Source organism: Erythrolamprus reginae, chromosome 6 (genome assembly GCF_031021105.1).
Source record: "Erythrolamprus reginae isolate rEryReg1 chromosome 6, rEryReg1.hap1, whole genome shotgun sequence".
Classification (NCBI taxonomy): Eukaryota; Metazoa; Chordata; class Lepidosauria; order Squamata; family Dipsadidae; genus Erythrolamprus; species Erythrolamprus reginae.
This window is the reverse complement of record NC_091955.1, coordinates 5272046-5297354: the sequence shown is the minus strand read 5'-3', so window position 1 is coordinate 5297354 and position 25309 is coordinate 5272046. Positions and strand designations below refer to the sequence as shown.

General features: G+C 37.8%; 1 protein-coding gene across 2 annotated transcripts; it reads right to left on the bottom strand.

Moving 5' to 3' along the window:
- On the bottom strand, nucleotides 1-25223 carry REDIC1 (regulator of DNA class I crossover intermediates 1). Of its 2 annotated transcripts, XM_070755106.1 has the most exons (12): nucleotides 25143-25223; nucleotides 15961-16000; nucleotides 15456-15591; nucleotides 13225-13357; nucleotides 12471-12537; nucleotides 11940-12073; nucleotides 9305-9792; nucleotides 8396-8462; nucleotides 5825-5885; nucleotides 2711-2768; nucleotides 1698-1780; nucleotides 1-689 (listed from the first exon to the last, which is right to left on the bottom strand). In XM_070755106.1, the coding sequence occupies exons 2-12, from the start codon at nucleotides 15988-15990 to the stop codon at nucleotides 171-173; spliced, it is 1776 nt and encodes a 591-aa protein (XP_070611207.1). In that variant the 5' UTR covers nucleotides 15991-16000; nucleotides 25143-25223; the 3' UTR covers nucleotides 1-170. The 2 variants fall into 2 exon arrangements, with proteins under 2 accessions (XP_070611207.1, XP_070611208.1); XM_070755107.1 differs by lacking the exons at nucleotides 11940-12073; nucleotides 15456-15591; nucleotides 15961-16000; nucleotides 25143-25223 and having other exon boundaries at nucleotides 13225-13331.
- Between the last annotated feature and the right edge of the window lie 86 nt (nucleotides 25224-25309).

The window sequence follows — 25309 nt, the reverse complement described above, 5'->3', positions numbered from 1 at the left end:
AATTCCCCACCGTTTTGCGACACATGGATTTAAGTATCCCTCAATCTGTGTAATGAAACCGCTGGAAAATATATATTAATTTAAGCTCTTTGACGGTGTTGCCAATAAATATGTACATCCGGGTGCAATTTCTACACACACACCGCCCCCCTTTTATTTGTTAGACCGAGCTAGGCTGACCCTACCACTATGAAACTATCTGTTTCAGGAGACAAATTCTTAGTGGACAACGCATTGCTATTTGGAGGCTGGAGGACCGCGCTATCTGCTGGAGTGTTCTGCCCTCCAGTGGTCTCTACCTCGCTTGTCGAAATCACCGTTTCAACACGGCGGGCGAAGGACGGCTCCGTCTTACAGTGGCAGTTCTGGATGATGTCACACTGCACAGCTGCGTTGGATTTTTCTACCGGCTCAGCACAGGCGTCTGTTTGAGATGAAGCCTCGTGCTTCTCCTTACCGTTCAGGTCTGACAAGGGCAGTCCACCTCTGTGCAATGTATTCTTTCCTGGAGTTCTGGGGGATCTTGCCTGGGATTGAAGATTAGTTGTATTCCAGTGCCGGCCGTCGAATTGGCAAACGTACTCTGACCTCCCACATCCCCCTAATCCTGAGCAGAGATGTCTGGAAGTCCTTGAAAAGGAGCCTTGAGAATCCGATGACGCTCCTTCACTCCGCTCCTCTGGCTTAGACTGTTGAAATAAATTGGAGTACTCAGTGTAATTCTTTTGACAGCGGCCGATAAATCACTCTGGTTGTTAAGGAGCCCTTTTTATTGCTCGTACGACCCTTTAAAATATATATAAATGATGATATAATGGAAGAGAATCTTATAATGGAAGAGAAATGATAATATAATGGAAGAGAACCTTCCTTCCTTCCTTCCTTCCTTCCTTCCTTCCTTCCTTCCTTCCTTCCTTCCTTCCTTCCTTCCTTCCTTCCTTCCTTCCTTACTTACTTACTTACTTACTTACTTACTTACTTACTTACTTACTTACTTACTTACTTACTTATTGGATTTGTATGCCGCCCCTCTCCGGAGACTCGGGGCAGCTAACAGCAATAATAAGATAGCGTACAATAATAATCCAATACTAAAAACGATTAAAAACCCATTAATATAAAAACCAAACATACATACAGACAGACATACCATGCATAAAATTGTAAAGGCCTAGGGGGAAAGGGTATCTCAATTCCCCCATGCCTGGCGGCAGAGGTGGGTTTTAAGTAGCTTACGAAAGGCAAGGAGGGTGGGGGCAATTCTAATTTCTGGGGGGAGTTGGTTCCAGAGGGCCGGGGCTGCCACAGAGAAGTCTCTTCCCCTAGGTCCCGCCAAGCGGCATTGTTTAGTTGACGGGACCCAGAGAAGACCCACTCTGTGGGACCTAACTGGTCGCTGGGATTCATGCAGCAGAAGGCGGTCCCTGAGATAATGGAAGAGAACCTTATAATGGAAGAGAAATGATAATATAATGGAAGAGAACCAATTCCAGCTTCAAAGCACAGCCAATAGTTTTGTTTTCCATTACTGTAATCCATTAAGTTAGCTGGAAGTAATGTCAACGATGCTATTAGCTGTTCTATTTTCATGTGTATTATATAGAGCGGGCTTCTTGGCCTTAAAATAATTTGCAGGAGGATTAAAAATCTGAAGTGCGCAAGTATTTGAACAACTTCAAGGAAGCGTTTGTCCTTACCTCGTCAGAGGAGGAACTGGCATATCTGCCTGCTTGCTCTGGAGAATAAGTGGGTGACTGGTTACTTAACTGGGAATCATCATCTGGAGAACAAGAACAGCAACAAAATTCCTGGGTTTGTTTTGAGAAACTCTAAAACAGTAACATACGGAATCCTCATAGAAATATAAAAGATTGACAGCGGAAAAAGACCTCCTGGTCCTTCTAGTCTGCCCTTATACTATTTCCTTTATTTTATCTTAGGATGGATCTATGTTTATCCCAGGCATGTTTAAATTCAGTTACTGTGGATTTACCAACCACGTCTGCTGGAAGTTTGTTCCAAGCATCTACTACTACTCTTTCAGTCAAATAATATTTTCTCACGTTGCTTCTGATCTTTCCCCCAACTAACCTCAGATTGTGTCCCCTTGTTCTTGGGTTCACTTTCCTATTCCTACCCCTGAAGAGTGTTTGGAGACTTCAGACTACAAACCCACATTACATCAATTGTCCAAAGATTGCACTGGCTCCCGATTGGTCTCCGGACACAATTCAAGGTGTTGGTCATGGCTTAGGGCCAGACTATCTTCAAGACCGCCTTCTACCACATAGCTCCCAGTGACTGCTAAAGATCCACAGAGTTGGTCTCCTCGGGGTCCCCTCAGCTCAACTGTGCCGGCTGGCAGGTCCATGGGGGAGGGCCTTCTCTGTGGCTGCTCCGACTCTCTGGAACAAGTTACCTCCTGAAATCCAGACTACCCCTGCCCTACTGGCCTTCCGGAAAGTGGAAAAAGACCTGGGTTTTCCGGCAGGCATTGGGGCCATTGATCTGATGGTGGTAACCGTTGAGATCTGGCCATAAATGGTATGCATGGGTTTAACTGTTGTATTTAAATTGTTTTTAAACTGTTTTTAGAGGTTTTAGTATAATTTGGATGTCTTATGTTTTTGGTTGTGAGTTGCCTAGAGTCCCTAGGAAGTTGGGCAGCATAAAAATTGAATGAATGAATGAATTTCAAATTAAAACTAACCGTTTTGCCTGCTTTGCTTCCAATGTTGGTCAAAGTCACTGTAAACTTCTTTATTCAGCTTTAAAAAAAATTTAAAAGGAAAATGGTATTAGTATAATTTTTGCCAGAGCTGCTTTTATTTAGCTTCTCTTTTAGGTCTTGACATCGCGGTATAAATGATTTGCTCGAAAATGTTCTGTTGTTTACAACATAATATAGAAATAATTCTTTCCTTACGTGAAGGAAATGCTGTTTCTCGGTGAGTTAGTCCTCAACTTTCGACTTACAAATGAGCAAAATTTCTGTTGCTAAGTGAGACAGTTATTAAATGATTTTGCACCATTTTACCACCTTTCTTGATGTAGTTGTTAAGTTAGTCCAGTTCTGTGGGCGTGGTTTGGTGGGTGTGGTGTGGCTTGGTGCGTGTGGCAGGGGAAAGATACTGTAAAATCCCCATTTCCTCCCAATGACTTGGGACTTGGGAATCAAAGGACAGATATGGGGTGGGTGTAATCAGATGTGGTCTTTACCAGTTCTCTGAACTACTCAAAATTTCCGTTACCTGTTGTCCGAACTATACAAAATTTTCACTGCCAGTTCTCTGAACTACTCAAAAGTTTTGCTAGCGGTCTTCCGAACTACTCAAAATTTCTACTATTGGTTTTCTGAACTACTCAAAATTTGCACTACCGGTTCTCTGAACTACTCAGAATTTCTGCTCCCGGTTCTCTGAACTACTCAAAATTTCCGCTCCTGGTTCTCTGAACTACTCAAAATTTGCACTACTGATTCTCCGAACTACTCAGAATTTCCGCTACCAGTTGTCCGAAGTACTCAAAATTTTTGCTCTCGGTTCTCCGAACTACTTAAAATTTCCGCTACCAGTTCTCCAGAACTGGTCAGAACTTGCTGAAACCCACCTCTGGTCTTCGCTAACATAATTACACCATCATTCCATTAAGGGACCCCAGGTTTCTTTCCTATTTGGTTTAGGATTAAAATCTTACGAAGGAAACGGGTGCCCCATCTGGTTAGAAAGAAATAGCAAATGTGTATTTTCTGCTTATTGTACAAATGATCTTTCCGCATGCAAAGGGCAGGTTGTTTGGCATCTGCTGTGTAGCTGCTGATGGCTCATATGCTCTGCACGCAAATCGGCTCGAGAGGTTATTTGTTCTGCATAACTCAGCCTTGTTCCCGTGGCAAACTTACACAATGTAAAACAAAAACAGAAGGTAGAAGGAGTGTTGAAAGAATTTCAGAAAAGAGCAACAAAGATGATAAGGGTTTCTTTTAAAATGTTCTTATAAATAAGGATAATAATTATTTTAGAAATAATAGAAACATAGAAGTCTGACGGCAGAAAAAGACCTCATGATCCATCTAATTTCAATTGGAACTGGATGGGTGGGCATTGGATTTGGTATTGTGTACTGTACTGTTTTTTATTATTGTTGTGAGCCGCCCCGAGTTTGCGGAGAGGGGCGGCATATAAATCCAATAAACCTAACCTAACCTAAACCTAGTCTGCCCTTATAGTATTTTCTGTATTTTATCATAGGATGGATCTATGTTTATCCCAGGCATGTTTAAATTCAGTTACTGTGGATTTATCTACCACGTCTGCTGGGAGTTTGTTCCAAGGATCTACTACTCTTTCAGTAAAATAATATTTTCTCATGTTGCTTTTGATCTTTCCCCCAACTAACTTCAGATTGTGTCCCCTTGTTCTTGTGTTCACTTTCCTATTAAAAACACTTCCCTCCTGAACCTTATTTAACCCTTTCACATATTTAAATGTTTCGATCATGTCCCCCCTTTTCCTTCTGTCCTCCAGACTCTACAGACTGAGTTCATGAAGTCTTTCCTGATACGTTTTATGCTTAAGACCTTCCACCATTCTTGTAGCCCGTCTTTGGACCCGTTCAATTTTGTCAATATCTTTTTTGTAGGTGAGGTCTCCAGAACTGGACACAGTATTATTCCAAATGTGGTCTCACCAGCGCTCTATACAGCGGGATCACAACTTCCCTCTTCCTGCTTGTTATACCTCTAGCTATGCAGCCAAGCATCCTACTTGCTTTTCCTACCGCCCGACCACACTGCTCACCCATTTTGAGACTGTCAGAAATCACGACCCCTAAATCCTTTTCTTCTGAAGTTTTTGCTAACACAGAACTGCCAATGCAATACTCAGACTGAGGATTCCTTTTCCCCAAGTGCATTATTTTACATTTGAAAACATTAAATTACAAGTAGCAGGGAAAATGTAGCAGGCAACTTTCTTTAAACGATCGCTTCTCATGGAAGAAGCTTCTTCACTTCTGACCGGATGGTGGGGAATGGAAGGATTTATTTTCCTTGCAGACTGAAAGCAGCTGGTCATTTGTATCATTTTGGAGGGTCATTGAGGCCACTTGGAGGCCAGTGTTCCCTCTAATTTTTTTGGGGGGTGGGCGGAAAAGTATAGTGTCTGAGCAGCAGTCCCTTTGGGACTGGGCGGCACAGGAAAAATAAATAAACAAACAAACAAACAAACAAACAACCCGCCCTGTTTTGCCTCAGAGAATTTCAAAATAAAATACTGTCCTGTGTGTCTATAACAGTGAGCTCATAATAGGGCAACTCTATCAATATCAAAATGCCACTTAAATAGTTGAGCTAGTTTCAAACTAGATTTTGATTTTCTTTCTCTCTTCCTTACTCCCATTCTTTTTCTTTCTCTTTTCCTTCCTCTCTTTTTTCTATCTGTTTCTCTCTCTTCCTCTCTTCCTCTCTCTCTCCTTCCCTCTCACTCTTTCCCTCTTGGCTTCTGGGCAGGTTTGGAAAACTCTGAGTTGATGATGATTTTTAAGTGAGCAATTGCTCACTGCTCAGCTTAGAGGGAACTATGTTGGAGGCTTGTCTGTGTTTTCAGGGTCAGTAGTGTAAATGGGTGGGGACTGAGAACATAGACAAACCTCTAAGTGACCTGAACGATTATCTAAAAAGAATGCAGATGACCAGCTATCTGCAAGGAATGGAAATCCTTCCCTTCTCCACCATCCAGCCAGAGCTGAAGAAGCTTCTGGGATGAGAAGCGAAAAGTCTTCAAAGAAAAACAAAGAAAGGTGGCCTCAAACCATGAAATTTTACCGTTTCATGCTTGAAAATCTTCAAATAATCCACATCGAGATCTGGATGGCCTTTGTTCCTGCTGGAAAATAAGCCAGATTTATTCCTCAAGTTAAAATGATCGATGTTAGGGTACGGTATAGTTTAGGGAACTTAAGTAAATGAGGCTCTTAGCAAGTCCATCTCATTAGCATTCAGTAAGTATCTGACATCTTTTAGAATTGTTCTGCCAGCGTGTTTCAACCGCCCGTAATTACAGGGTAATTAGTCCAGGAAGACACACACCACAGGATAAAAGGAAAACCCAAACGTTTTTATAAACAGAAAAACAGAAACAGCTCCATTTTTAAATGTCAAAGGGATTTTCTGGTACACACAAGGCACAGGTTACATGCAATCCAATTGCTCACCCAATAACTGGGAAATTGAGTCCAATTCCAAAGTCCAGAGAGTCCACACACAATCTTGAACAGCACAAAAACCATGATCTTGACGAAACAATGAATCAGATAAACTGCCATGAGGCTAAAACACCAGGTTGCACTTTTATCTGTAGCACTAATTACAGCAGCCCCACCCAACCACAGGTGGCCCCATTTTCTCTTGTAATAATCCTTCAGTTGTTGTCTCCTATGCATCACTCTACGCATGCATGGATGTGTCATTAATTCTTTTTCAGAATCCAAGGATGATACAGATGACTGATCTCCTCCTGGGCTATCTGCCAAACTCCCCTCTTCCCTGTCACTCATGCTTCCTTGGTCAGAGGAGGCTTCGTTGTCAGATTCCATCGGGAGCAAAACAGGCCCGCGGCATGTGGATGTTTCCCCCACATCCACCTGCACATTCCTTGGGGCAGGAGCTGGGCCAGAGCTAACCACAACAAGAACTAGAGAAATCTAATGATAGGAACTTATTCTAATATGTTCAAAGAATGCAACAGAGGTCCTCAACCCTTGGCCACAGATCAGTATTGGTCCTTCGCCTGTTAGGAATCATGAGCAAGGGGCACATCTGTGGGATCTGCACATCTGTGGGATCTATGTTGTGTGTGAAGCCATCCCCCACCGCCTCCAGTCTGTGGAAAAACTGTCTTTAATGAAACCCTGGTGCCAAAAAAGTTTGAGGACTGCCACTTTACAGTGTAAAATATAACACAACAGCAATGCTGAAATGCATACTTAGGCACTGGTCTAGTATACAACAATGTATTTGCTTGGCGTAGTCAAGTCTGCTTTCTTTTCTTATATATAAAGCATTGCTATTTTCATCCTGAGGATGAAACAAAACTGGAGAAATGTTGCAGCCGCAGAAGATCCAGTGTCGTCCTTAATACGACACATTAATAGGTATCATCCATCTTCCAGGCCAATTGCACAGGGACTGGTTGGCTTGGAAAACTAAATCAGCACTGAAGAATAGTTTTCTTGCATAATAAGTGCCAGTAATTGCTATCATAAATATGTCTCCTCAGCTTATGTCTCTTTCTTTCTTTCTTTTCTTTCTTTCTTTCTTTCTTTTTTCTTTCCTTTCTTTCTTTCCTCCCTTCCTTCCTTCTTTCCTCCCTTCCTTCCTTCCTTCCTTCCTTCCATACTTACTTACTTACTTTTTCTTTCTTCCTTTCTCTTTTTCTTCCCTCCCTCCCTTTTTCTCTTTTTCTTGACTTCCAAAAAAGTTTAAAAACTCATCTTTGCTGCCAGGCCTGGGGTTCCTTAGACCTTCCCCCCTGACCGATGAATGCTTAGTTTGACTGCTGAATTAATGATATTGATAGTTTTTAATTAGAATTTTAAGATTGTTTTTTAATGTATAATTGGATTGTTATTATTGTTTCCTGTTTTTTCTGTACATGCTGTGAGCCGCCCCGAGTCCTCGGAGAGGGGCGGCATATAAATCCAATTAAATCTAAATCTAATCTTTCTTTCTTCTTTCTTTCTTGTTCTTTCTTTTCTCCCTTCCTTCCTTTTTTCCTTTCTTCCTTCCTTCTTCCCTTTTATTGCCTTCCTTCCCTCCTTCCGTTTTATTTTTCTTCCTTTTTTCTTCCTCCATCCCTTCCTCCATCCCTCCCTTTCTTCTTTGTATCCTACTTTTAGGATTTTTACAAATAATTCAAAGCGGTAAACACATCCAATACTCTTCCTCTGCATTTTTCCTCCACAACAACAATCCTGTGAGGTGGGTTGGGCTGAGAGATGGTGTCCGGCCCAAAGTTACTCAGTTGGCTTTTGTATCTAAGGCAGAACTAGAACTTGCTATCGCCTGGTGATTGACCCAAAGTTACCCAGCCGGCTTTCAGTCACAATCTCCCAGTCATTAGGCCACAACTTAACCACTAACCTTAACCACTAAACTGGATCTCTTTATAATAAGCAAGTTGATAAATGTTGATCATAGAACTCTTGCTGGTTACTTTGACTATAACTAATCAAAGCTAGTCACTTACTCTATGAAAACAAAGGCTAAGCTGTAATAGTTCAGCCTTATTTTGAAGTTTATCCTCTGCTGGAGAAAAAGGAACAATAATTTTGGAAGACCATTCCGCTTCATGTGAATGAAACTCTTTAAAAAACACACACACACACACAACCTCACCTGTACTTTAACAAACCCGTTATAGGTTTTGGCGCCTTGGTATGTTTCTTTTGGTTTGTAAAACCTCCTGCAAAACAAAACAAAACAAAAATCTTTAAAATAGGTTTACATTTATTATTTATTTTATTTTTATTTATTTATTTAGTCCAATACATAATACACATTGAAGAGAATAGATATCTAATAATATAAATAAAGGAAAGAATAGAAGAAAAGATATAAAAGTATAAGTGAACATATTTGAAAGGAAGAAAAGATAAATGAGATAAGGAGAGACAATTGGACAGGGGACGGAAGGCACACTGGTGCACTTATGGACGCCCCCTACTGACCTCTAAGGAACCTGGAGAGGTCAATCATGGAGAGTCTAAGGGAAAAATGTTGGGCGTTAGGGGTCGACGCTACTGAGTCAGGTAATGAATTCCATGCTTCGACAACTCGGTTACTGAAGTCGTATTTTTTACAGTCAAGTTTGGAGCGGTTAATATTAAGTTTGAATCTGTTGCGTGCTCTTGTGTTGCTGCGGTTGAAGCCGAAGTAGTCATTGACAGGTAGGACGTTGCAGCATATGATCTTGTGGGCAATACTTAGATTGTGTTTTAGGCGACGTAGTTCTAAGCATAACGCTAAAAAGAAAACATGGGCCATAATTCCAAATTCCTTGTGTGTCCAATAAAATTCTATTCGGTTCTGTTCTGTTGTGTTTTATTTTAGTCTAATCTAGTCTAATATAGCTCAGCAAGAAAATCCCTGTAATGTGTGACTCTTTGCCCACCCACATTAAATGCCTGCCTTAATAAAATGTAATAATAATAATAATAATAATAATAATAATAATAATAATAATAATCAACATCTTAAACTTAAAGCCTCTTCATTACATTTGCTACTTGCATTGTGGATAAGTACCTATATTATCAAAGAATGTAGTAAGGTTTTGCTGATCAGGAAAGTCTGTAGAATTTCTGTTCTGGATACTGCAGGGTTTGAACCGAACTGGATTCTGGTTTATTGCATTTAAACTTCGATTATTAAGGGAGCAGATCATCTCCGGAGCGGTGAGGATGCTTGCGAGATCCCTCTCAGCTGCACAGTGGGCAGGACCTGTCATTTGATGCATTTCTTCACTGTCAGATAGGCTGGGTTTACTGAATATTTCTTTTGCATCTCCAAAATCTCCAAACAGCTGGTCAATATGGCTTTGGTTAGCAAAAGAACAGTAAGACTGAGATGGAGGAAAGGTCAAAAATTGATTTTCTTCTTCAAACAAACTTGCAACTGGCTGGAAGGTTGCATCTTGGCTAGTTATCTGGTCATTTAAAGTGCCATACAATGACTCTTCCACGTTGGCTTGATGGTTTCCAGAATCCTTATCAATGGAGTTACCGTGTCCTGGACTTGTGGGGAGAAAAGGTGAAATGTGAATTTATTTTATTATTTATTTATTAATCAGATTTGTATGCCGCCCCTCTCCGCAGACTCGGGGCGGCTCACAGCAATAATAGTACAATGTAAACAAATCTAATATTTAAGTTTAAGTTAATTTAAAACCCCAATTTAAAAACCAATCATACGTACTAGCATACTATGCATAAATTTTTATAAGCGTAGGGGGAGGGAAAGTATCAATTCCCCCATGCCTGACGGCAGATGTGGGTTTTAAGGAGCTTACGAAAGGCTAGGAGGGTGGGGGCAACTCTGATATCCGGGGGGAGTTGGTTCCAAAGGGTCGGGGCCGCCACAGAGAAGGCTCTTCCCCTGGGTCCCGCCAAACGACATTGTTTAGTTGACGGGACCCGGAGAAGGCCCACTCTGTGGGACCTAACTGGTCGCTGGGATTCATGCGGCAGAAGGCGGTCCCGGAGATATTCTGGTCCGGTGCCATGAAGGGCTTTATAGGTCATAACCAACACTTTGAATTGTGACCGGAAACTGATCGGCAATCAATGCAGACTGCGGAGTGTTGGTGTGACATGGGCGTATTTAGGAAAGCCCATGATAGCTCTCGCAGCTGCATTCTGCATGATCTGAAGTTTCCGAACACTCTTCAAAGGTAGCCCCATGTAAAGAGCGTTGCAGTAATCGAACCTCAAGGTGATGAGGGCGTGAGTGACTGTGAGCAGTGGCTCCCGGTCCAAATAGGGCCGCAACTGGTGCACCAGGCGAACCTGGGCAAACGCTGATATGTTACATACAGTATCAGTGCGTATGTTTTTAAATTTTATTTTTTTACTTAATATGAAAGGTGGACTTCTGGCTTGCATGACATTGTGTTGGGGTTTAGAATTCTGCAATGATTATAGGTTTTTATTCTTAAACAAAAACTGGAAATCTGAGTTTCCTATATTTCATTTGAAATACATATTGTTCAATAACTGTGATTAACCAGTCTAACCACTGTATGTCACTGTGGCTCCATTAGTGTCAGGAAAAGAGGGGTAATAAAAGTCACAGGAAATGAAATCAGAGTATAAAATACCTAATGAATCACCTAAGAGTTTTGAAATGTTCTGATTTGGACCATCACTGGTGTTATACCTAACATTTTAAACAAATCAAATAGGACCAACAATACTGCATTTAATCATCCATTCATTTAGAAACATAGAAACATAGAAGTCTGACGGCAGAAAAAGACCTCATGGTCCATCTAGTCTGCCCTTATACTATTTTCTGTATTTTATCTTAGGATGGATATATGTTTATCCCAGGCATGTTTAAATTCAGTTACTGTGGATTTATCTACCACATCTGCTGGAAGTTTGTTCCAAGGATCTACTACTCTTTCAGTAAAATAATATTTTCTCATGTTGCTTTTGATCTTTCCCCCAACTAACTTCAGATTGTGTCCCCTTGTTCTAGTGTTCACTTTCCTATTTATCTGAATATGTTCATTTCAGAAAAAAGAACTACCATATTCTGTCACATTTGATAATATTATTTTTAATTTGGATATGACTTAGGTAGTGCTCAGATACATTTAGCTTTAGGTACTTAAGCTCATTTGTAAACATGATAGTCCAGCAAAATGAGCATGAACAGACGGAAGATAAATACAATTCTGATTTCTACATCAGACATGGCTGCTAGTGTCTGTTTATTTTATTTACCGGTATTTATTTATTAGATTTCTATGCTGCCCTTCGCGAGGCCACTCAGGGTGGCGTACAACATTAAATATAACAATATATAAGAAATCTAATAACTATAAAATATGAAAATTTACTTTCAATAAAGCAGATCCCTTTTGGGGGATGGAGGTAAGCTACAGTGAGGCAGTGCACATAATCTCAAAAAATAGCATAATTATATATGTATGTGATATAAAATAAAATAATAAGTGATTAACCCCCGCTTTTCCTAAAAAATTATTATTATTATTATTATTATTATTTATTAGATTTGTATGCCGCCCCTCTCCGAAGACTTATAACCTTATTAAAAATTCACATGAAAAAATCACTATTACAAAGCAAGGGCTTTTCCCCACAAAGATGATGGTGCATTTAAAAGTACAGTAACATAATTAATAATCTATTTTTACCTAGTCAGTTGCTGGAAATATAGACCAACTGGTACTTCTGAATCTGGTGCAGAGAATTCTTTTGGCCTGTATGCTATTGTAGAAAGACAGAAGTCGTCTTCTTTATTATTTACTGGCCAAGAAGTACTTAACTCCTGTCAATACATTAGAAAAAGGTTTCATGACAGATTAAACATCTTCTAAGAAATTTGTTCATTTTATAAACTTAACTTCAGTGATAGAAATACCATTTTTCTTTAGAGAAGAACTGGCCAACTGAATGGAATTGTCTAGTAATATGCATTTATTTATTTTATGATGTCTGTATTTTATTGGAGGGTTTTTTTTGGGGGGAGGGTGTATTTTATTATACTGATGGTTTTATATATCATTTTAGCATTGTTTTGGAAAGGGAGATTGAGTAGAGCTATACAGGAAAGATGAAGTTTATGACAAGCTGCTCTAAAATTCATGACATAAATACAAACCATTGTGCTACATCTGACACAGAGATACAAGTGATACTATAAATCTTTATTGAAAAGACCTCACTTCAGAATGAACACTGGCTTTTTCATAGAGGTATTTTCTTCTACTATCCAAGATTTCTTCTTGTATCCTATGAAGAAAATAATTTTTAAAAACAAACTAAGTCATTGGTGTATTTAAAAAACAACATATGATTTATGCATTTTCAGATAGAGGAAAATCTGAGATGATTGAGGAAGATAATCAGCAAATAAAGTACAAATCTTTAGTTAAGAATAGAATAGATAGAATATAATTTTATTGGCCAAGTGTGATTAGACACACAAGGAATTTGTCTTGGTGCATATGCTCTCAGCGTACATAAAATAAAATATACATTTGTCAAGAATCATAGCTGAATGTATAGCTATTCGTTTATAACTTTCCATAAAGAGAAATGAGGTTGAAAGTTCTGAAACCAACAAGTTTTCATTTAATAGTAACTGGATGCCCTGTAATCTATTTTATCATGAGTTTAGGAACATGGAAACATTTGAGAGTTTTAATGAAGAGTGCAGTATATCTTATGGATATTAACTGCCCTACGATTTCATTGCATTTCATCCTTCTTTATACAGCATGTTCACATCAATTTTAATGCAAGGCAATGCCTCCAAAAAGAGAATGATCCAGAAATCTTAGTACTTCAAGCATACACTGGAAAAATAATTGGGAATTATTGGGAATTGAGGGGGAAAATTGCACTTGAAAATGCAACCCATGAACGAAATGAAAGCATTGTACTAAAATGTGAAAAGAGAATAGACATTTTATGTACCTGTGCTGGATGTCATCAAGGGACAGCTTAGCTGGTCTACATTCTGGTGATTTGGGAAATTCTATATTTTGCTTTCTCAAAGGAATTTGAGTTTCTCTGTTAATATCTACATGAATTGGCTTTCGAATATTCTCTGCAATTAAAATGAAGATTATTAGCAAGATTACAGTGAGTTAAACAGGAATAGAAGGATCAACCCATCTATCTCTATCCTCCAATCTCTACTTTATATCTCTTATTTTTATATTTCCATATCTCTATATTTTTATCTGAAGGCACAGAACCTGGCCAGTTATTCAGATTCAAATCCAAATACTGTAGATATTAAGGGCTACCTGGGAATGCAGACATAGCACCTGTCCCCAACCTTAAAAAGCAATCATGTCTTTTCCTGCCTGGTTATAATTGTTTATTTATTTATTTATTGTTAGAGTTGAAAGGGACCATGAAGGCCATCGAGTTCAACCCCCTGCCCAAGCAGGAACCCTATAGTACACCAGTCAAGTGGCAGTTCAATCTTCTCTTAAAAATGTCCAGAGTGTTGGAGTTCACAACGTCCGCTGGTAGGTTGTTCCATTGGTTGATCGCTCTGACCGTCAGGAAGTTCCTCCTTATCTCCATGTTGAATCTCTCCTTGGCCAGCTTCCAGCCGTTGTTCCTCGTCCGGCCCTCTGGTGCCCTGGAGAATAAAGTGATCCCCTCCTCTCTGTGACATCCCCTCGTATACTTGAAGACTGCTATCATGTCCGCTCTGGCCCTCCTTTTCTCTAGGCTATCCATGCCCAGTTCCCTCAGTCTCTCTTCGTAAGTCTTGGTTTCCAATCCCTTAATCATCTTGGTTGCTCTTTTTTGCACCTTCTCCAGAGTTTTAATGTCTCTTTTGAAGTGTGGTGACCAGAACTGAATACAGTACTCCAGGTGTGGTCGGACCAGGGCGTAGTAGAGTGGCATTAAGACTTCCCTGGTCTTGGAGTGTATTCCCCTGTTGATGCAGTTTAGGATTGTGCCATGAAGTCTTAAGAAAAATGGCAGCTACTTTGCACAAGGTAGACAGGTGTTTAGTTCATTATCTTGTGTTCCAAAGCACTTTGTTGGAACCGAATCCAAACAATCGTACAGCTCTAATTCCCACTAGCAATTGGCAAGCAGGATATTATAGGTTGCAGCCTTTTGTGCCCAATTCCTACTTCTTATTACAGCAGCAAACTTGCAATTCGGATGAAAAATACGGTTGAAATTTGATGAAATGAATATTGTGGCTACAGGGCAGCTAGGATTTGGTGATGTCCTAACAAAGAAGAGGGCGTCAAATAATTGTCCAAAACACCAGAGGGCAGGACAAGAAACAATAGTTGGAAACTGATCAAAGAGAGAAACAATCTGGAATTAAGGAGAAATTTCCAAACAGCATGGACAATTAACCAGTGGAATGACTTGTTTTGGGGTGCTCTATCACTGGAAGTTTTTAAGAAGAGATTGAACAACCATTTGTTTGAGATTTTACAGGCTTTCCTCTGGTCGTCTTCCAACTGTTCTGTTCTGTTCTGCTCTGCTCTACTCTACTCTTCCTCCACTCGAAACAGAACACCCTATGAGACTAGACTTTCAATCCTGGGCCTAGAAAGTTTAGAACTAAGATGCCTTAAACAAAATCTAAGTATTGCCCACAAGATCATATGCTGCAACGTTCTGCCTGTCAATGACTACTTCAGCTTCAACCACAACAACACAAGAGCACACAACAGATTTAAACTTAATATTAATTGCTCCAAACTGTACTGTAAAAAATATGACTTCAGTAACCGAGTTGTCAAAGCGTGGAACTCATTACCGGACTCCATAGTGTCATCCCCAAACCCCCAACACTTAGATTATCCATGGTTGACCTATCCAGATTCCTAAGAGGTCAGTAAGGGGCGAGTACAAGTGCACTAGAATTCCTTCCATCCCCTGTCCTATTGCTCTCCTATATCTCCTATCCCTTTCTTCTATTCCTATATCTCTTCTTCTATTCTTTCATGGATATGTTCTATTACTATATCTTCTTTTCTATTATTTCTTATATATATATTACTATGAGTATCTCCTCTATAACCTTCATCATGTATTTTACTATGTGTATATAGATATATACCCACTAAAACCCTTATTGTTTATTGGACAAAATAAATAAATAAATAAAAAATAAATAAAAAATTAAACTGTCTCTGTGAAATTTGTTCTTAACTTACCAGCATTTTCTTTCTTTGTAGAAATCTGATTAACAACGTAGAGATTGAGAAGGTCCAAACTGACAGCTGAGCTTTTCAAAGGAGATACTCCCAGTAACTTCATCTTTGACTTCAGTTTTTCCTTTTCAAAAAAATCCTATTGAGAAGCAGTAGCAGCAAGTATCACATGCATGTTCGTATAGAACATTTTGTGACTTTCTGACAAGTACAGTATGTGTGCATGTATGTATGTATGTATGTATGTATGTATGTATGTAGTGTATATATATATATTAAGCATACGGTATATTAAACTTCTGCACAACAATGATTATGAATGTATTATTTTAAAACAGCTTACAATATATCTGAAAATAGCTACCATGGCTCCATCATTATAAAATATGCAAACTTCCACAACTGGTTCATAAATTTTTTATTATAAAATTATTGTGATGACGACAATGAGGATGGTGAAGATTCCTGGCTAGCTCACATATATTTTTCAAGTGTAATCATTAGTTACCTTCTGTTTTCTTCTCTCTTTGGTAAGCATGATTCTTCGACTAGAAAATGGAAGAGAGAAAAGAAGAAGCATTTTTAGACATTTTATATAAATTGAAGCCAGATTTATTCAACCACCAAATCAGAAATTGTTATTAATGGTGTGTTTTTCCTTCGATTAAATTTCTTGCCCACTTAATTCAAAATTCCGAAGACTTAAAATTTGTGGGTGGAAGGGACGGTTTCAAAGAAGTGAGAATATTTGAATAATATTAAATGTTTTCAGAACTGTTCTGTTTACAGCATCATTTTTTCAGGCCTTTCCCATCTTTATATCCAAACTGGCAAAGGTACTTAATACCTCTCCCTCCCATTTTCAACGGAACAACCCTGCAAGGTAGCTTCTTCTGAGAGTGACTGGCCCATAGCCACCCAGCCAGCTTTCACAATCACAAATTGCTCTGCCAATACCTTAATGACTATACCAACTAGTTTCTATTATTTTTCATCATGTATAATAATTTGTGATAACAATTCATGCCAACAATTAGCATAGTAAATATTTCCTATTATATTATTTCATTCAACATAATGTATTAATTTAGAATTAATTCCTGCATGGCATTATCATAATTATAATACATCTCAATTTACGATGATTGTTTAGCATGATTAGCATAATATTGCATATTATCGAACTGTAGTAATCATCATTTGCTATTAATGTATGCATGGCATAATTCATTATGACGTATTTATTCAACTTATACAGCCACTTATTTCAATTAATGAACCTGAGGCTTACAAATGAATATATATATAATGAAAACAATGAAAACATTAAAAAAACAACCATTTTCAAACAATAAAAAAACTAAATAAAAATATGAAATAAAAGCATTATTTATCCAAAATAAACAGATATATGCATTCCAATCTATAGTTGTTGATTGGCAGAATTACAATAATAAATATTGCATATTATCCTATTATTTTAATCATTTTCTATTAATATGTACATGGCATCATAACATTTGCTATGATATATGTACAGCATGTATGTATGTACTGTATGTATGTATGTATGTATGTATGTATGTATGTATGTATGTATATATGTACTGTATGTATGTATGTATGTATGTATGTATGTATGTATGTATGTATTCATTCATTCATTCATTCATTCATTCATTCATTCATTCATTCATTCTATGTCTATAGCTGCCTATAGCTGGCCAGCATACAATTCAAAAAATACACACTATAATTAAAACTATTTTTAAAAACAACTGGTAAATTAAAAATATAATTGTCTAAAATAGGCATATGTATAGTATTTAAATTATAGTTACCAATTTGCATTGCAGAGCTTATTATCATCAAATATATTTACAAATTAATAAATAGATAAGTTTTGGATTTTTAAATATCTGAGACAAAGTTTCCACTGCTTTTTGGTTGGAAAGATAATTTTTTTTAAAAAAAAAGAAGAAGGAAGGAGGACTACTAAAATCATGGCTGTATCGTCTCTAACATTATACTTTCCTGTTTCAAAATTTTCCTAAATTTCTAAATACAGAGAGATGTTTGGTTGTTTTGGGAAAATGATCATTTTAGAAAAATGAGTCCGAGAACCCGACATATTGTGGATTTGGGACAAAGATGAATATCCCCATAAAATAGATCATAATGGAGGCCATGAGGTGTTGATCTGTTTTCAAAATGAAGAAATCTGAGGGTTTTCCCTCATGCCAGTATTTTTAAATATTTCTGGACTGCATTTCTCTACCCTGCAAAAAATAATATAATGAACAGGGAAGTCCATAAAACAGGAATTTATCTAACCCCAAGAGAGCTGGCAATATTATTATTATTATTATTATTATTATTATTATTATTATTATTATTATTTATTAGATTTGTATGCCGCCCCTCTCCGTAGACTCGGGGCGGCTCACAACACAATAAAACAATTCATAACAAATCTAATAATTTACAATTTAAAATATTTTAAAAAACCCATTATTAAGCAGACATACATACAAACATACCATACCATACATAAATTGTATAGGCCCGGGGGAGATATCTCAGTTCCCCCATGCCTGACGACAAAGGTGGGTAATAATAATAATAATAATAATAATAATAATAATAATAATAATACTAGTAGTAGTAATGTATATTGTAATATACATTATACGAAATCCAGTATATAAATCTCATTTATATTACTATTTTTTGTGAAAACAACAACAACAACAACAACAACAACAATAATAATAATAATGATAATAATAATGCTGAAGAGCAGGCAGAAGTTCAAAAGAGAAAGTTCTACCACAGCCTTGAAAATCCAAAATCAATAATTCCTATTTTTTTCTCTCTCTTCCTGTCACAGTACTACGCAGGCCTTGCAATGCAAGAATTGGATTTATTTTTTTAAAAAAAAATCATTTTATTGATGCTGTGGGGGGCGGGGAATGAATGTGTATTGTTGCCAGGATGAGGGGGTTATTATATGATTTTATTGTCTTTTTTAAAAATTATTTTTACTTCTTTTATGTTGTGTTTTTATGTCCTTTGTAAGCCGCCTTGAGTCGGCAATATGAATTTTCTAAAATAAAACAAAATAAATATAATCAGAAGAGGAAAGGAGCATTGGATACATTCACGGCCTTAGATTGTTTGTGACATAAATATGTATAAATACTTTATTGTTATTGACAACGAAAGTCACGTGTCGCCCTGAAGGCTGGATATAAAATAAAATTAAAATAAAATAAAATAAAATAAAATAAATATAATCAGAAGAGGAAAGGAGCATTGGATACATTCAAGCCTTAGATTGTTTGTGACATAAATATGTATAAATACTTTATTGTTATTGACAACGAAAGTCACGTGTCGCTCTAAATAAAATAAAATAAAATAAAATAAATATAATAAAAATAAATATAAATATAAATACAATAAAAATAAATAAAATAAAATAAAAATAAAATAAAATAAATATAATCAGAAGAGGAAAGGAGCATTGGATACATTCAAGCCTTAGATTGTTTGTGACATAAATATATATAAATACTTTATTGTTATTGACAACGAAAGTCACGTGTCGCCCTAAATAAAATAAAATAAAATAAATATAATAAAAATAAATATAAATATAAATACAATAAAAATAAATAAAATAAAATAAAAATAAAATAAAATAAAATAAATATAATCAGAAGAGGAAAGGAGCATTGGATACATTCAAGCCTTAGATTGTTTGTGACATAAATATATATAAATACTTTATTGTTATTGACAACGAAAGTCACGTGTCGCCCTAAATAAAATAAAATAAAATAAATATAATAAAAATAAAAATAAAAATAAATATAAATACAATAAAAATAAATAAAATAAAATAAAATATAAAAAATATAAAACCACTTTAGAGCAGACATTATGTCCCCTCACACTTAAAAAAAAGACAATTGTGTCACTGTGAGGCCTTTTTGGCTTCACTCACCGCGATCCCCCAACCCAGTTCATTTTTCCTTCGTCTTGCCAACGCCACCCCTGACAGGCAGGCCTACCCAATGGCCTGAAAAGAAAGAAAGGGAAAAATGAAAAAAAAGAAGGAAAAGAGGCAGCCCCTGAAGGAGAAATGTCAATCAACACAAGTCCTGTGAGGATCACAGAAATGGCTGAGGGAAAGTTTCTCCAGGGGGTGTGTGTCAGCCTCTTCTTGAACCTGGGGCCTCAATGGGCACCTCAGGAATAATTTTTTTTCCCTCTCTAGATTTCCCCCCACTGTCTAATAGAGAGGATGCTTTAAGGCAGTGTTTCCCAACCTTGGCAACTTGAAGATATCTGGACTTCAACTCCCAGAATTCCCCAGCCAGCATTCGCCAGCAAATCAGAGAAGTTGTGATTTGTGGTGATAAAGTCAAGGTTTCTCTCTATGTGTGATGAAAGAGATGGGAAATTTAAGAATAAAAACTCAAGCACCTGCATTGTTTTATTGGATTTTTAAAAATTTAAATGCTGCTTCCCCCCCCCCCCCAAGTTTAATTTTTAAACAGGAGGAAGCTAAAGGTCACACTTAGCTTGCATCAATCTTTCTTTTTAATTTTTTTTTGGACGCCCATTAGTCGTAATTCTATTCCAAATAGAGGAGGAGTTATTGATTATTCAATAAAACAGGAAAGACAACCAAGTAAAACATGCTTACATGGCTGATTTCATAAACAGATGGAATAAGGAGGGCTTTATCGTTTAGATCACTTTAAATGGAAAGTCCAGTGAAAAGGTACGAATATAGTATTGTATTATAGTATGTTTAACATAATGTAAGTATAAAGTATCTATCTTCATTCTCTGTATTATTACTGTTTTATCTATCTATCAATCTATCTATCAATCTATCAATCTATCTATCTATCTATCTATCTATCTATCTATCTATCTAGTCTGTCTCTTTCTCTCTCTGTCTGTCTATCTATTTTATATATATTTATTTTATTTTATTTGTCATACAAATATAGTACAGTATTGTATTATAGTATGTATAACATAATGTAAGTATAAAGTATAAAGTATCTATCTTCATTCTCTGTATTATTACTGTTTTATCTATCTATCAATCTATCTATCAATCAATCAATCAATCTATCTATCTATCAATCTATCTATCTAATCTATCTATCTATCTATCTATCTAATCTATCTATCTATCTATCTATCTATCTATCTATCTATCTATCTAATCTAATCTACCAGTAATCAATCAATCAATCAATCAATCTATATCTATCTATCTATCTATCTATCTATCATCTATCTATCATCTATCTTTCTCTATCTATCTATCTATCTATCTATCTATCTATCTATCACTGTCTATCCTATCTATCCAATCTATCTATCTATCTATCTATCTATCTATCTATCTATCTATCTATCTATCTATCTATCTATCTATCTAATCTATCTATCATCTGTCTGTCTGTCTGTCTGTCTGTCTGTCTGTCTGTCTATCTATCTATCTACCATTTTCTTTCTATCTATCTATCTATCTATCTATCTATCCTATCATCTATCTTTGCAGCAGAAAATAAAAAGTATGTTTCCCATCCCTCAACATCTTTCTGTTTCTGAGTCTTCAACAAGATAATCCTTTGTAGCTTCTGAATACAAGGTTCTTAATCCCAGGCCGGAAATAAGCAGCTCAACGGATCAGAAACCCCGTTTTATGATCAGCAAAAGGAAATTCCTATGAAACATGGAGAACGGAGGTTGGGCTGATGGCACTGCTAGATTTATCAGCTTTAGAAGTGTCTCTCCCCTGTTTAATAACATATATACATTGTGTGGTTTTTGGTCTTTTTGTATGTCTGTATTTTTCATTTATTGCATTGTATTTATAAGCTACTGAGCCACCAAGACACTGTAAACAAATCTGCTTAAAAATAAGTAAAAATAAATAAGCAATGCAGGTAGCCAAATACACTTGCTTGAATGCCCGCAACATAAACCAGAAGAAAAATATTTTCATTAAGAATACAGTAATCAGATGAAACAATTTAGAGAGCTAATATCTCTGGGACCGCCTTCTGCCACACGAATCCCAACGACCAGTTAGGTCCCACAGAGTTGGCCTTCTCCGGGTCCCGTCGACTAAACAATGGTGTTTGGCGGGACCCAGGGGAAGAGCCTTCTCTGTGGCGGCCCCGACCCTCTGGAACCAACTCCCCCCAGATATCAGAGTTGCCCCCACCCTCCTTGCCTTTCGTAAGCCCCTTAAAACCGACCTCTGTCCTCAGGCAAGGGGAAATTGCGATATTCCGTTCCCCCTAGGCTTATAAAAGTTATGCATGGTATGTCTGTATGTATGATTGGTTTCTTAAATTGGGGTTTTTTACATTACTTTTAATATTAGATTTGTTCATATTGTTTTACTGTTGTTCGCCGCCCCGAGTCTGCGGAGAGGGGCGGCATACAAATCTAATAGATAGATAGATAGATAGATAGATAGATAGATAGATAGATAGATAGATAGATAATAAATTTTGAGATGTACAGGAAGCCCTCAATTTAAGACCACAAGGGAACCCAAAATTCATGTTGTTAAGCGAGAACACCATCACTAAGTGAATCACTGCCGTTGTTAAGTTAGCAACTCAGTTGGTCTATGAATCTGGCTTCCCTATTTATTTATTTGATTTGATTTGATTTTGCTGGTTGGAAGTTTGCAAAAATCACATGACCATGTGACCCGGGACACTGCGACCGACATAAATACAAGTGAGTTGCCAAGTGTCCAAATTTTGATCATGTGACCCCAGGGGGAAATGCTTCAAGAGCTGTAAGTAAGAAAAATGGTCATATGTCCCCTTTTTTCAGCACTGTTGTAACTTCAAACCGTTACTAGGGATTACCCCCCCAAAAAAAACCCAGCAAAAAAGGGTCACTTTTGTGTTTATTTATTTATTTATTTATTTATTTTGTCCAATACAAATTGAAAGTTTAGGAGAATAAAAACGTGTAGTAGTAAATATCAGGGAAGGGATAGAAGAAGAGATATGAGAATAGAATACATCAATGAAGAGTAGAAGAAGGATATATGGATGGGAGAAAAGATATATAAAATATAGGAGAGACAATTGGACAGGGGACGGAAGGCACACTAGTGCACTTATGCTCGCCCCTTACTGACCTCTAAGGAACCTGGAGAAGTCAACTGTGGAAAGTCTAAGGGAAAAATGTTGGGGGTTGACACCACGGAGTCTGGTAATGAGTTCCACGCTTCAACAATTCGATTGCTAAAGTCATATTTTTTACAGTCAAGTTTGGAGTGGTTGATATTAAGTTTGAACCTGTTGCGTGCTCTTGTGTTATTGCGGTTGAAGCTGAAGTAGTTGTTGACAGGCAGGATGTTGCAGCATATGATCTTGTGGGCAATACTTAGATCATGTTTAAGGCGTCGTCGTTCTAAGCTTTCTAGACCCAGGGTTTTTCGTAGGGTATTCTGTTTCGAGTGGAGGAGTGAAGGGCTCTTCTGGTGAAGTATCGTTGGACCTTTTCTAGGGTGTTGATGTCCAAAATTCGGTGTGGGTTCCAAACAGGTGAGTTGTATTCGAGGATGGGTCTGGCGAAAGTTTTGTAAGCTCTGGTGAGTAGTGTGAGATTGCCGGAGCAGAAGCTACGTAGGATCAGGTTGACAATTTTAGAAGCCTTTTTGGCGATACTGTTGCAGTGGGCTTTGGCACTTAGGTCATTTGATATTAGTATTCCAAGGTCTTTTACTGCATGGGGATTGTTTGTCAGATTTTGTTTATTTACTTTGTATACTAAATTTACAGAAAGGAGACAGCGTTAAGCTTTAACATGGATTCTTATTTTGCTCTTAAACCAGCACAAATGTTTATAAGTCTGCATCGTTCGTGAAAGGAAATATACAGATATCTATCTTTTTTTTTCTCTGATGATAATTGCCACTCTGGGGTATTGTTAACACCTGAGCCTTCATTGAACTGTTTAATACAAGTCAGAAGTTCCAGGTAGGTAAATGCCATGCTGTATTAATGTCAAAAATAATTGCCTTGTCCTATTTTGTCCTGAAAAAAAATCTTGATTTCCATATTGTTTCTTCCAGACCCAACTTCTTCGACTGAATAAAAAGCGCAGCCAGTCCTCGACTTACAACAGTTCATTTAGTAACCATTCCAAGTTACAACATCACTGGGGAAAAAAAAGACTGATTATTATTATTATTATTATTATTTTTATTATTATTATTATTATTTTTATTATTATTTTTATTATTATTTTATTATTATTATTATTATTATTATTATTATTATTATTATTATTATTATTATTATTATTATTATTATTATTAACAATACAACACAGCAAACGAGATCACTATGCTGGATTTCATTATTTCATCACCAGTCGGGCGCTTCCCAAGCACCTAGGACTGCGGGATGTAGCGGCGAATTATGTTTGCCGAACCCAGTAAAGTGGCCTTTTGCAATTGACAGGTGGAGATGTTGTCAATTCCGATGGCTTTCAAATGTCCGCTGAGATCCTTTGGCACTGAGCCCAGCGTGCCAAGTACCACTGGGACCACTTTCACGGGCTTATGCCAGAGTCGTTGCAGCTCGATTTTTAGATCTTCGTATTTCACTAATTTCTCTAGCTGCTTCTCCTCAATTCTGCTGTCTCCTGGGATTGCGATGTTGATGATCCATACTTTCTTTTTCTCCACAATCACAATGCCTGGTGTATTATGTTTTTTAAAAATTATTATTATTATTATTAATAATAATAATAATAATAATAATAATAATAATAATAATAATAATAATAATAATATAGTATATTATATACGGAATACGAAAATCAAGATTTTTTTCAGGACAAAATGGGACAAGGCAATTATTTTTTACATTAAAACAGCGTGGCATTTACCTACCTGGAACTTCTCAGAATTCCCTAGAACTCCCAGAATTCCCTAGCCGGCAGCCTTAAAATGGGTGAACTTCAACTCTCATAATTGCCCTGCCAGCATCCTTAACATGGGCGGAATTCAACTCCCAGAATTTCCTAGCTAGAATGCTTTCAGAAGTGCAGACTTCAACTCCCAGAATCCCCTAGCCAGCATTCTTAAAATGGGTGGACTTCAACTCCCAGAATTCCTCAACAAAGCATCCCCTTCAGGTGGGTGGACTTCAACTCCCAGAATTCCCCAGCCAGCAGGCTTTCAGATGGGCAGACTTCAACTCCCATAATTCCTCAACCAGAATCCCCTCAAATGGGCAGACCTCAACTCCCATAATCCCTCAACTAACATTCCCCTCAGATGGGCAGACTTCAACTCCCATAATCCCTCAACCAGCATCCCCCTCAGATGGGCGGACTTCAACTCCCATAATCCCTCAACTAACATTCCCCTCAGATGGGTGGACTTCAACTCCCAGAATCCCTTAGGCCTAGCAGGTTGACCGAGGAATTCTGGGCGTTGAAGTCCAACCCATCTTCACGCTGCCCAGGCAAATTAGCGGGGTGCAGTCCCACGCCCTGATACACAACACACACACACCCCTGCCTGGGAAAGCCCTCCCCCGGGAGACCCTCACCCTGGAAGGGGCCCGGGGGTGTGTGAGAGAGAAAGAGCTAAAAGCCAGCCGCGCCTCTCCGCACCTGCGCCCGCCACTCCCGGCGTGGCTCTCCCCTCACGGCCGGACCAGGCCGGCCCTCCACCGCCAGGCCCGGCCCGACCTCACCGGCTTTGCAGGCGCGGCCAATGAACGGCGGAGGTGGAGCAACCGAGCCGGGCGGGCTAGGAAAGTCCCGTCCTCCCCCCCTCG